The sequence below is a fragment of the Vespa mandarinia genome, chromosome 3 (genome assembly GCF_050613455.1).
Source record: "Vespa mandarinia isolate Hongniang chromosome 3, ASM5061345v1, whole genome shotgun sequence".
NCBI classification, from domain to species: domain Eukaryota; kingdom Metazoa; phylum Arthropoda; class Insecta; order Hymenoptera; family Vespidae; genus Vespa; species Vespa mandarinia.
Window position 1 is genome coordinate 128,748 of NC_140812.1, and position 13,334 is coordinate 142,081.

The window sequence follows — 13,334 nt, forward strand, 5'->3', positions numbered from 1 at the left end:
TATATACGATAATATCGATTATAATGATAATAACGATAATAAAAATAATAATTACAATAATAACGATAATGACGTTATAATCGAAAGTAACCTTAATAACAATAATAACGATAATAACAATTATAACGATAATAACGTTAATAACAGTAATAATAATAATAAGTAGAAGAATATTAATAATAATAATAATATTAGTGGAAATAATAACAACGATAATATCTACTATAATAATAGCAAATATAACGAGAATAACGGTTGTAAATATAAGAACGATATTAATAACGATAATAATGATAATAAAGACAATAATAGTAATAACATTAATAATAAAAATAAAAGCGATTTTAACGAAAATAAGTATAATAATAAGACTAATCATAATAATAATAAAAATAACGATAAAATTGATAATAACGATAATAAGGGTAATAATAATAATAATATTAATAATAAATCAAATATAATACGATACTAATAGCCCTAATAGTAAGAACATTGATAACGATAATAACATTAATAACGATAATAATAATAACAACAGTAATAATAATAACAATAACATGAGAAAAAGTGATAAAAATGTTATTAACAATAACAGCGATTATAATGGTATTAGCTATAATAACGATAATAACGATAATAACGATAACAACGATAATAACTATAATAATAATAACAACGATTATATCGATAATAACTATAAAACGATAATAACGATAATAACGGTAATAACGATAATAATAGACAATAACGAAAATAAATATAACAATGATGAGAATAAAATTAATCATAACGAAAATATTAAATTTAACGATAAATACGGTAATATCCGTAATAGTGACAGTAAAGATAATAACGATAAATATAATAATAGTAATAATAAAGATAATAACATTAATGACGATAATATCGTTAAAAATAATAATAAAAATAATAGCAATAATAACGACAACAATAAAAATAGTGATAATGACGGTAATAACGACTACAACGAAATTCACTGTAAAAACGATAATAACGCAAATGACGACAAAAGCAATAGTAACGATTAAAACGATAATAACAATAACAATAATAATAATAATAACAACGATAATAACGACAATAATAATAACTATAATAATGATAATAACGATAATAACGATTGTAACGACAATAGCGGTAATAACGATTATAGCGATAATAATCATAATAACGATAATAGAAAAAATAATAATAATAACGATAATAACGATAATAACTGTAATAAAGGTATAACGACAATAATGGTAATAACGGTTATAAGGAAAATAAAGCTAATAACGATAATAATAACCATAATAATAATAATGATGTTAAGAAATATAATAATAATAATAATAATAAATGTAACAATATTAATAATAATAATAATAATAATAATAATAATAATAATAATAATAATAATAATAATAATAATAATAATAGTAATAATAATAATAATAATAATAATAATAATAATAATAATATCGATAATAATGATAATAATAACAAAATTAACGATAATGACGACAATAACGATAAAAACATTAAAAACAATAATAACGATAATAACGACAATGACGATAATAAGAATAATAATATTATTAACGTTATTAATAACAATAATAATAATTATAACGGTAGGAACTATAACAATAATAATAATAGTAATAATAATAATAATAATAATAATAATAATAATAATAATATCGATAATAATGGTAATGATAATAATAAAAAAATTAACGATAAAGACGACAATAACGATAAAAATGTTAAAAACGATAATAACGATAATAACGATAATAATAATAATAGTAAGGATAATTATAGTGATAATAACGATAATTATAATAATAATAACAATAAATATAATAATAACGATAATGACGATAATAACGATAGTACTTTTTTTCTGATGGTCTGAGAATGCCAAACTTTACGCACTCACCCCGGAACCATGCCAACAAAAGAACCCCTCATTATTTGGTTTCCCCATTAAAGTCCCTGGAGTGTCGGGCTCAGCGGTGTAATACGCATTATCGACTAAACTCATATCCATCCTAGTGGCATAGTGTTACCATTCCGGCACCGCCATGTGGCATTATGTCGGGATGGAGCCACAGCATCAGGTCCCATTATGGGACTCTCCCTTCGGCTCTATGGAGCAGGAGCCTGCAGCAACGTTGGGGGCAGGTATATGTGCCACCGATCCCCATCCTTTTTCTGCGCAAGGTGGTCCTGACGTACTGGGCCACCTAGTTCTACTCCTCCTGACCTCGGAGCATTTTCTCGACAATGTTGTCTGGCGAGATTTTTCCGAGGTCTTGCTCCAAGGCGAGTCGTTCGACGCTCTATCTATCACATTTGAAGAATGTGTGGTGGGCATTGTCGACGGCCATAGGGGCATTTGGCGTCTGCTACTGTCCTCATTTTTGCGAGGTAAGAGCAGAACAGACCATGCCTTGTCAACAATTGGTTGAGGTAGAAGTCGATTTCTCCCGCCTCCCGGTTTAGCCAGCTTTCTAGCCGACTGATGAGTCCGGCCGTCCATCTGCCCCTAGGCTCCCGTTTCCATCAGCTTTGCCAGGTATCGGTGCTGGTAGCCCAGGCGAGCCTTGATGCCTCCTCATTTCCCAGAACGGGCCTTTGCTGGAGGATGAATTGTTTCTCCTGGGCTAGTAAATCGATCGTAATTACCCCCGCGACCACCAGTACAGCGGGCTGAGAGACCAAGTGGTAGGAGCACGCGATTCAGAGAACGCCCCTCCTGTATACCGCGTCTATGCGCTTGCGGTATTTTTCGTGTAATAGCTCCTCGGAACAAACATACGCGCCGTTCAACATCACTGCTTCGGTAGCGCGCATCAGAGGTCGTCTTATGCACGATCGGGGACCGTTTACGTTGGCCATCAGTATGCCGAGCATGGCTACTACTTTTGCCGCCTTTTCGGTCGCCCTAATTATGTGCTCTCCATAATTTAGTTTGTTGTCAAGCATTACACCTAAGTAATTGACAGCCGACTTAGGCTGGACCATCGTGACTCCTACAATGAAGCTGCAAAAGTTGTAATTGCCATTCGTCGTCTTAGCACGATCTATGTCATCTGAGCTGCTAGAGATAGCCCGTGGTCATCCATCCTGGAGATTACTCTGCGTATGACCTGGTTGAGCAGCTGTTGTGCTCACTCGGTGTCTCTTGCAGTTATGACAACTGCAGTGTCATCTGCGTAACAAACCAAGAAAGCACCTTCAAGGACTGCCAGGATGCCATCGTAGAAAATATTCCAGATCCATATCCGATCCCATTATGGTGCCCAGGGCTATCCCCGATATCAACTCCAAGCTTCTCGGACTATCGCCAGTATTGTGATCTAGGAAGCGCTCGTTTAGGTAATCCCCGAGAATTCGGAGTAGGTACTCCGGGACGCTGAAATTGTGTTCGAGCGCTTCCATTGCCAAGTCCCACCTGTCGGAGTTGACAGCATTTCTCACGTTTACGGTGGCCAGCGGACACAAAGGACGAGTTAGATGATTCCCTCGCTCCGTCATTTTAGCGGCCGCAAAAACCTCCTGGACTGCCTGGATGATGGAGAGGCCGGATCGAAATCCATACTGGCGAGCGAAAAGATCCCCCGCTGCCCCGACGGCTGCGTGCAGCGGTTGCCGAAGCAGCTTCTCCAGGAGCTTAACAGCAATATTGATGATACAAATAGGCCTGTATGATGAAGCGGCATCTGCTGGACAATTGCCCTTGCTTATGAGCACAAGTCTGACTTTCTTCCACAGGGCTGGGAGATTCCCATCCTGCGGCACATGTTGTACATGTTTAGTATGGGCTTGGGGTGACTCTACGCGACAGCTTTTATTACTTCCACCGGAAGGCCGTCTGGTCCTGGATTTTTCGTGTCCTGCATGGTAGGTGCGGCCCTGAATAGCTTCTCCTCTGTAAATTGTGGCCATTCTGGTCTGCTCATTGGCTCAGGGGAATGTTTTCCAAAGTCCTCGCGTCCTGCGGGAATCCTTGAGTGTGCGTCACTAGCTTGCGAGTGACAATCTGGTACCCTAGTCCCCACGGCTTCTGGTCGACATCCAGGCACAGCTCCTTCCTGCACCGTCTCTGGTTGCCCTTGAAGGTCCACTTCAGTGTTTTTTGGCCACATGGTACTCTGCGGCCAAGGGAGCACCGTCGAGATGGCATTTCTCGCTCGTTCTACACACCGGCAAATCCTTAAGCACTTCTTGCAAAGATCTGCGATCTCGTGCATCCACCAGTATAGGACGACTATGCCGTTTCGTGCTCTTCTCTGGTACCGCTATCGCACAAGACTTTTGGATGAGCTGCATAGTTGCTGCAATAATCATTCTGGCTTGTGCAGTTGGCGATGTACTCGCGGAAACAATTTGATGGAGTCTACAACCTACATCTATGACAGAAGACAGCCTCTCTCCATCCATTTTTGCGATGTTCCACCGGGGGGATGGAGCTCCACTTGTCACGGCTGGCCTCCTATCGTGTACGTCGAGTAGGATGTACTGATGAACGCTCCCGATGTAATCGATTACCCACCAGGCTGCTGATCTTGCCGCAATGTGTTCGCTGGCTAGGGAGACTTCCAGAATAGCCTCTCTGTAGCCAGGCCTTCGGAAGGATGACGTTGAGCCTTTTCTGGTTTCGTCAGAAATATTTACCGTAATAAGCCCCCTACGAGCGATACTCAGGGGAGTGTCGTATTCAGCCCGTCTGAGAATACTCCCAAGGTCGGATCGCCTACCACCTAAAAAATCTCACGATTCTTATAACAAACACGCTGAGATGAAAGGGGGTGGGTGGGGAGACGCAAATGCATATTACAAATTCACCCAGCAACCCTCCTCGTTGAGCCAGGCCGATATTCGCCTTGCCCTCATTCATTCATTCATCTCCATTCACATCAATACGCCGCACACGACAAGAGCCCACGAGCCCCTGGTATTATAAATACTCCCTAACTATATACATATTAGCCCGATTCCCACTCCATGGAGCTCTGACCGGGCCCATTCACGTTTGTATACACACATTCACGTCTAGAGGGAAGTGACGCTTGGGGAAGGCATCGCCTGTGGCGCTCGGAGCCTTGCCCGAGGTAGCTGCATTGGATCTACTCTCTATCCGGCCTATTGCTCGCAGTCCTGTCAATGTACACACCCGCACGTTCACTCACACATCCTTCTTCTCTTCGCGACCGTTCCCTGCGCTTCTCAGCGTCCTCCTCTGCACGCGTTACCCGTCCAGCGAAGGTCCGACAGGCCACCCATTCTCCCGGGACAGTATATTGTAAAGGTGGACAACCGAAGGGTGCCTACATCTATGCTACCTCGCCCATTAGGCCATACGCTGTGGAACTACCTACAGACCGGAGCCACCACAACGAAGACACTGGAATCGGAAAGAACCAAAACTCATGCCGGCGGGCAAGATGAGCAGTTTAGCCACGACCAATATCCTCGCAGCAACGAATCACTGCGCTGATACCAGCCGTGCCAACGGGGAACCACGGGGAGGCCCACTCACAGTACCACGACCATTGACAATCGTTTCGTAGGATGAGATGGGATTGGAAGGATATCAGGTTCTCGGAGGGAGATGGATGATATATGAAAAATAAAATAGGGAGCTTTTCCGACCCTATCCTGTTCTAGAATGGGCTTTTCTGAGAAAATTACAAACACCCACATCCAGCGCCAATACTCCGACAGTCCCAGCCGAACAGGACTCACGATGTAACATCGCTTGACAAGGAGGGTTTCTTTGCAAAACTCCCCGAAGAGGGAGAAAGCCTCGGCTGTGGAGAAAAAATGTCTCGCTGTTTCCGGCTAAATCCTTTCGCCGAGAATTTCCTCTAGAGCCACCGTCTGGGATTCAAAAACCGGACAGTCGACGATGTGATGCAAAACCGTGTCTTCCACGCCACACTCGTACGTTCCTTCCATGGTGATGTTCAGCAACTTCAGCTTGGCCTTGAAAGCTCCGTGTCCTGTAAGAAACTGAGATATGAAGTGATTAGGAGATACGAAACGAGCACCCATCCTTTCCTTGATGTCCGGGAAGTACGCGTACGTATTCCTACCTTCTGAGGAGTTCTCCCTTCTGGACTGCCATACCCTGGAGATTTTCACATCGACCTGTCTTGCTATCGCGCGGTTATGCTTCGTGCCTTCCAGTTTACACGTCACTGTTTCGATTCTCCTATTTTTCCTGATATCATATAGTTTTCCACGCTTCAATAACTGGAGATTTATCGGAGGTTCCTATGCCACGACGGACAGGGATTCCGTAGTTGTTGTACGATACGCGGATGTAACCGAAATGAGAGCTGATCGATGGATCGTGCTTAACTTTTTCAGAACTCCTTCGGTGAAGAGATCCGACCATCCCGCTGCGGCGTACGTGACCGTGGGGATGATTAGGCCTAGATAGATCGCCCGTAGAGCGCAGAGGCGGAGTCCCCATTCTCTGGCCGATAATCTACCTATTTTCGCGAACAATGGCACGACTTTGTCCTTGAGGAACCGGCAATGCTTCGTAACTCCCAGCCCTTTATCAAAGTATACCCTGAGGTATCTAACGGAGTTCCTAAATTTTACAGAATTATTCCATATCTTAATAGTGGATGGCCAACTAGCTAAGTCGGTCTTTTTTGATGTTGTTTTCTGCTTCCCATCCGGGCGCTGTCCATCTCTTCTACCTATGGCTTTCCTCTTAACCCAATCACTTTTCAGGACGATAGCCTCGGTTTTACGTTCGGAGATAGATTATTTAGCAGTTGAGCACAATCCGGTGATGCATTTAACCGCGCGATTTCCCTCTTCCTCTAGTACCTTCCTAGAATCTCCATCTAGGACGATGAGTAGGTCGTCCGTGTACACGATCACGTTGATTTCTGATGATTCCTCGAGTATCCGGAGGAGTTGGTCAAACATGATGTTCCAGCAGGAGGGGCCAAGGACCGTTCCTTGTGGGCATCCTCTCGAAGCCTGCTTAGAAATCTCATTATCTGCTAAAGCGATTTTTACCTTACGGTCCGCGAAGTAGCTTGTTATAACATTGAAACCATTTCTCGGATAATCCCTATCCTGGAGTTCCTTAAGAACTAAGAGCCAACAAACATTATCGTAGGCTCTCGATATATCGTATTACAGTGCAATGACATATCTCCGTGAGGAGGCAGAAACGATTCTGCGCAACTCTACTATCGCGCCCACAGAGGAGAGTCCCGGGGCAAAGCCATAATGCTTGTCCGAAAGTTACCCGGTGCGAGGGAATATTCATTAAGCTGCAACTTAAGCAGCCTTTAAGTGATGCTCTTAAGGAGCCCTCTTTCCAGATGGATGGGAATATACCCCACTAGAGACATCCGTTAAAGAGATCGACGAATTGGGATGGGATGGTGGCAATTGCTCTCTTGAGCACGCATACCTCGATAAGATCGGGCCCCGGGGCCTTCCGTTTCTAAGGGATCCCATTACTCACGAGACCTCTTCCTTCGTGAAGAGAGTGGCATCCTCGGATTGAGGGACGTTTGGGAAAGTGCTACGCACCGCGCGCTGTTCCGTCGTGTCTTCGGACACCCAGTTATCCGGGACATACGTGTTGAGGAGGATTCTTGCCGTATCGCGAACATTCGTAGTCTTTCCGCCTTCTCGTTTGAGGATGTTGATCACCCTTTCGACGCGGAGTTTTCCTTCATGCTGCTTATAAATGTATCCCCACGGTTCCGCGTTACCATGCTCTATAACGAATTTCCTCCAAATCTCACAATTAGCACGTCGTACTACTTTACTATATTCTCGGAACGAAGAACGGTATTCACGCATTAACCCAAAGCGTACCTGGTGGTCTTTTTCTTGCTGAAACGCGCGCCTTTGTCGGGAGTCCGCTTTCTTCTGTGTCGTTACCGCAGACGCCCACGTCGGGTTAGACTCCCTATGGGTCTTTTTGCGGAGCATCGATTCGGAACACGCAGGTTTTAGGACACTGGTAAGCACATTGGCTCGTGTCTCTACCTCTAAAGCGGATCCTAAACTGCTTCCCTTCAGCCTTGCCGCGGAGAGGGAGAGTAGATGCTCGGCGAACAGATCCCAATCAGCTCTCTTTGTATTGAACCTCTTGTTCCCCACGCCACGCGCGCCCCCCTCGACCCGACTCAGCCTTCGTGGGATGAATCACGATATCAATCGAGTTATAGTCACTGGACGTCCGTCCTGTTCTTATTTCCATTGGCCTATGGATCTGCTCATGGATTGTGACGACAGGGTTTCGTCAAGAGGAGCCTCTCGTCGTCCAAATCGTGGGTGGCTGCTTCACGTCGGTAATTACTCTTAACCCGGATGCCCGGATGAGGGCTTCTAATTTCGAGCCTCCCTCATCAGTGCCCTCAGGGCCCCAGAGAGGAGATCGTGCGTTGGCGTCCAGTAAAATAATTACTCTCTCCCCCCTTAGGGCAAGCTTTATTGATTCCAGGTGCCTAAGGTGCTCCTCTATTTGGTCGCTATACTGGAAATAATAAGATACAACGCAAAGGGAAGAGCTGGGTGCCTGTACTTCCGCAGAGACGCAATGTGGAGTGCTGAGCTGTGAGATGAAATGCAACGCGATGTTCGGATTGGTTGCCGCAACCGCTGATCAAGGTCTTTCGTCGCGAGTGGCAGCTATCCTTGTTCCACTGCCTCATTCTACGATTTCGTAACCCGTCCCGTACCTTTGGACGTACGGCTTTTGCAAGAGCAGCACGTTTAGGGTCTTCTGACTAATCAATTCGTGAACTTCGCCTTTTACCGTTCTAGAACGCCCCATGTTGAGTTGCAGAAGTAGGATTTTCGAGAATGCGCAATTTGCCGGGAGGGGGAGGTATCGGTCGAGAACGTGTTGTTGCCACAGATTGATACGCAGGGTTCGGTAAAGGTAACTCGAGGTGCATTCATTTCGATATCCACGCCTATCGCGTAAGTTGTGTCAGGGAATACACGTGAGTCGTGTTCTTCAAGGGTTTCCGATAGTGCGATGTCTACCTTTCCTGCCGCTTCCGACAGTGGGGGGTTAGCTCGTGCTACCTTGCTCAGCGTCTAGCTCAGTAATAGGTGGTAGGGGAATATTTCATCGCGTTATTTGAGACCTATTGTTACGGGGGTTGCGCTATCCCTAGGGGCAGGGAGCAAATGTTCTCTTTTCGTGGAGGATTCTACAGATTGCATACGAGAGTATGTGCGCTATCGCGGTCGCATGGTAATCGGTAAGCACTCTAAATTCTGTTCGGCCTGTCTGTCACCCGAATTAGGACATATCGCTCCTAATCCGGTATTCACGACAGATGGAAAATCCACGGCATTCGCTTGCGTGGCCATTAAATATGGCCTTGGTAAATTCCTATCGCACCATTCTAAAGCTACTATAGCCTCTCGAGGACTGGTTATCACCTGATGCAGACCGGTTTGTGCGGGAAACGGAACGCAGCGGTGGGTCGCACGGTGAGTAGCCTTGGACGAAGTTCGCACAATCGATCGGCGCGCTGTTGCGTTCCTATGCTGCCTACGCCGAAAATGCATCTGCTCGTCACCTTTGGGGTCGCGCTAGTTGCATTAAGCGAAGCTATATCCTCTGTTTTTCACAAATAAACGTGAACGACGCGCGCCATGCACAGAACGTGCAGGAGTAACGCATGCGCGACGACAGGGTGAAGCTCGCTGACATTGCGGAACCATGGTGGTTTCCTCCGGGGAATGAGAGGTGGTTTTCATCCATAGGAGGGACTCCACTTTACGCGGTTCTTGTGGGCGAGTGTAGAGGAACCTGTAGCCTGGTTCGTCGGGTTTTCTTACGTAGCCGTTAACTGGGTGGACTCGCTGGTAGTTTCTGTCAACTTTCCTCCCAGCGAGAACATGATCATGCTTAGTAGTCTCCTTGATGAGATTGAAGAGCTCTTAGGAACATTCCCCGCTCTCTCAGCGCAGGTGGCTGGCGATTTTAATGCACGGTCCAGAAGATGAGACACGGTAGGCAGTAGTAACCATAGGGGTGAGTTGCTCTGCGTCTGGGCCAACTGAATGGACCTGGAGCTGCTGTACCGGGTTGGCTGTCCCACGTTCGTTCGACTGCAGGGTTCGAGCGTAATAGATTTAACGTGGGGCACGTCGGCGCCTGCCGTCCAGCTCCCGTACTGGAGGATGGAAAATGCTGAGTCACTATCGGATCACCTGTATGTTAGTTATAGCTACTGGCACGAGGCTGCAGGGGTCCGAAATTCTCCCCCGCAAGGTAAGAAGCTCCCTCGCTGGAAGGTTAACTACCTGGATGAGGACTACTTGGCTGCGACCCTTATTTCATGGGAGTGGATGGTCGGAACTAGGTGCGGAATGAGTGCGGCCGGTGCGGACTGTGTGGACAAGATTGTGAAGTGGGCACAGTCTACACTGAAGCAAGCGTGCGACATGGTTTTGTCCCGAGTGAGGAGACAGTACCACGGTAGAGAAAGTACTTATTAAGGACGGTTGCGACGGCCACAGTAAGGAAACTTCCCAGAGTCAGGAAAAAAAGAACAGTGAGGAAATAGTGCGGTGCCTGGACGCTCAATGGGACGCAAGATGGGTACTGACTATGGCTATTAAGGTAGCCAAGAAGACCTCATGGAGGGACCTGCAGGACTCCATAGAGGAGGATCCATGGGGAAGGCCCTACAAACTGGTCATGCGGAAACTAAGGCCTAATGCCACAACAGTCACTGTAACCATGGAGAATGAGGTACTAGAGAATATCCTCTCTGAGCTATTCCCAGAAGGTCCGGGAACTAATGAGCCGCAGGAACGCTTTCAGTGGTGACTGTCTCTGCGGAGGAGATCTTGACCGGAAAGGAAAAGGAAGAGAGGCTCCTGGAATGGATGGAATATCGGCTGTGATTGTGTGTGCTGCGTCGACACACTGTGGAAAATGGTTGGCGCAGTACTTCGCCTTATGCTTGAGGATAGGAAGGTTCCGGACAGCGTGTAAGATAGCAAGGCTCATCTTGATCAAATAGAAAAGGGACGCGCACCCGGATTCACCGGGATAATATAGACCTATATCCGTGATTGGGGAACTGGGGAAACTATTCGAGCGGGTAAATGTTGACTGGATCAACAGCTTCTTAGAGGAGACTCGGACCCTTTCGCCATCACAGTATGGATTTAGGTCGGGAAGATCCACCGCGGATGCTGTCCTAGATGTTAAAAACTTCGTGGTGGCATCGACGCGGTTCAGGAAGGTGGTTATCCTGGTGAGCCTCGATTTCTCGGACGCTTCCAGATCCTTGCCGTGGGCCGTTATCGTTAGGGCGATGGAGCGTGAAAATTGTCCACGCTACCTGGTGAACATTATCAGGAGCTACATGGAAAATCGCGCCATCGCGTTTTCGGACAAGTATGGACGCGCTGTGGAAAGACACGTGTATTGTGGGGTCCTATAGTGATCCATTTTGGGCGCTACGTTGTGGAACATTACCTATGACAGTTTCCTCTGAACCTCGATGCCAGGTGGCTCCCGTGTTGTCTGCTATACGGACGACACTGCCCTCCTGTTATCAGGATGGGATCTGTCTCAGGTAATTATGAACGCCGAGCGGGACTTGGACGTTTTGGTAAGGGAGATCAAGGGATTGTGTCTTAAAGTGGCGCCGCAAAAGACGGAGGACATGGCCTTCCCTGCCTCTATCTTCTGCAGACGCAGGAATGTCCCACCCCCTAAAATTTGCTTTAAAGGGGTTTGCGTAGAGATTAGAACCAGTGTTAAATACCTGCGCATAGTGATAGACCCAAGGATGTCGTTCAGGCCCCACTTTGAGGCCCTGATCCCTATAGCCGAGGGTATCCTCCGGAACCTTAGGAGGTTCCTTCCGAACCTTCACGGACCGGGAGAGAGGAAGCGGCGCCTCTATGGCGGCGTGATCCACTCGGTGCTCCAATATAGGGCGACGGTGTGGTATCGCGCCCTCGTGGAGAACATGATCGGGTGGGCTGTTCGAAGCTTCTAAAGGAAGGTGGTGGTCCGGGTGTGTTGTGCATATAGGACGGACACCTTCCATGCGGATATGATGATTGCGGGGATTATTCCTCTCGCTCATTTGGCACCCCAGCTGGCGGCGTCGTATGAGACTGTTAGAGACGCGGAGGAACCTGTTCCTCCGCGTGTTAAGGCTGTATTGCGTGCTCTTGCCAGAAGGAGGGTAATGGAAGCTTGGAGGACTGAGAAACTAGAGCACGTAGGTGCACCAGAGGCAACAGGAGTGCGCACGAGGGCAGCTATTGCCGAATGGTTGGCTGATTGGATTGGGAGGACGTTCTCTATCGGAGCGACATTTCACACCACACAGCTGATGTCCTGCCTATGTTGTTTCTCGGAATATTTAAATGAGATAAAGAAGTTTCCCTCCACACGTTGTTTCCACTGCGAGGGGAGTGAGGACACGGCGGAACACAACCTGATTGACTCCCCGGCGTGGACAGATGCCAGGAATGAGTTAATCGACGCGATGGGGGAGGACAGTTAATCCTTCCAGTGACAATCAGGATTTCACTGACTGTCCCGGGAGGATGGGAAAAATATTCAGAAGGTAAACTATCCTCCCGTTCGGATCTGCGGGTTGAGGCTTCCCAGGGACTTCCCAAGATGCTCGTGCGCTGGGGGCGAGTAATCTCCTCTCCTTGGACCTTAAGGCCTCCGCCAGCAGGTCGGCCTTCTGAATTTGCCCCTTTGCCTCGTACCTGCGATTTAATGGCAGCCGTGAGGCCTCTCCTACAGGACATTGTAACGATTCCCAAGTCATTGACGTTGATCCTCTCCGTGGCCCGGACGAGTGCGTCTTTGTACGTCGGCTCCTCGGTATAGGATAGGGAAATTGCAGCTACTTTTCCTTTCCTTTGCATTCCCAGCTTTATTCGCTGCGCGCCGCTCCTCCCCTTCCTTCTTTTAGAAAAGACAGGCTGGGCGCCTGTCCCCGGGAGGGTTAAGAGCTGTTCATCCTTTGATGTAGCCAGGGAGAGTGTATTCGCTTCTCTCCTCTGGACCCGTCTCCTCTTTCGGACAAGCAACTGTAGAAAATCATTTTGCGGGGTTAGTGTCTTACCTACACTTACCTGTTATGCAGGGGATCTAGTGGACCCAGCACGGAATGTAGGGCCTTTGTGCGGTCCACTAGCTCCTGTCGATGCGCCACTCGATGTCTGATGCCGCTGTTGCTGTTCACGCTGGTTTTGCTGTTGCAGTTGCTGCTGTACTTGCTGCAGATGTTGCTAATGCTGCTGCTGTACTAGCTGCTCCGGTT

General features: G+C 46.7%; 3 protein-coding genes across 3 annotated transcripts; 1 reads left to right on the forward strand and 2 right to left on the reverse strand.

Moving 5' to 3' along the window:
• Window positions 1-2,577: 2,577 nt before the first annotated feature.
• Window positions 2,578-3,039, reverse strand: LOC146873086 (uncharacterized). Its single transcript, XM_085655609.1, has 2 exons — window positions 2,779-3,039; window positions 2,578-2,724 (listed from the first exon to the last, which is right to left on the reverse strand). Exons 1-2 carry the CDS (start codon window positions 3,037-3,039, stop codon window positions 2,578-2,580), a joined length of 408 nt encoding a protein of 135 aa, XP_085511735.1.
• Window positions 3,040-3,252: 213 nt separating this feature from the next.
• Window positions 3,253-5,301, reverse strand: LOC118450902 (uncharacterized). The gene is made up of 4 exons (XM_085655610.1): window positions 5,271-5,301; window positions 4,222-4,778; window positions 3,873-4,169; window positions 3,253-3,807 (listed from the first exon to the last, which is right to left on the reverse strand). The coding sequence occupies exons 1-4, from the start codon at window positions 5,299-5,301 to the stop codon at window positions 3,253-3,255; spliced, it is 1,440 nt and encodes a 479-aa protein (XP_085511736.1).
• A 6,800-nt stretch (window positions 5,302-12,101) lies between these two features.
• LOC118450900 (uncharacterized) lies at window positions 12,102-12,560 on the forward strand. The gene has a single exon (XM_035886888.2). It carries the CDS (start codon window positions 12,102-12,104, stop codon window positions 12,558-12,560), a length of 459 nt encoding a protein of 152 aa, XP_035742781.2.
• Window positions 12,561-13,334: the final 774 nt, after the last annotated feature.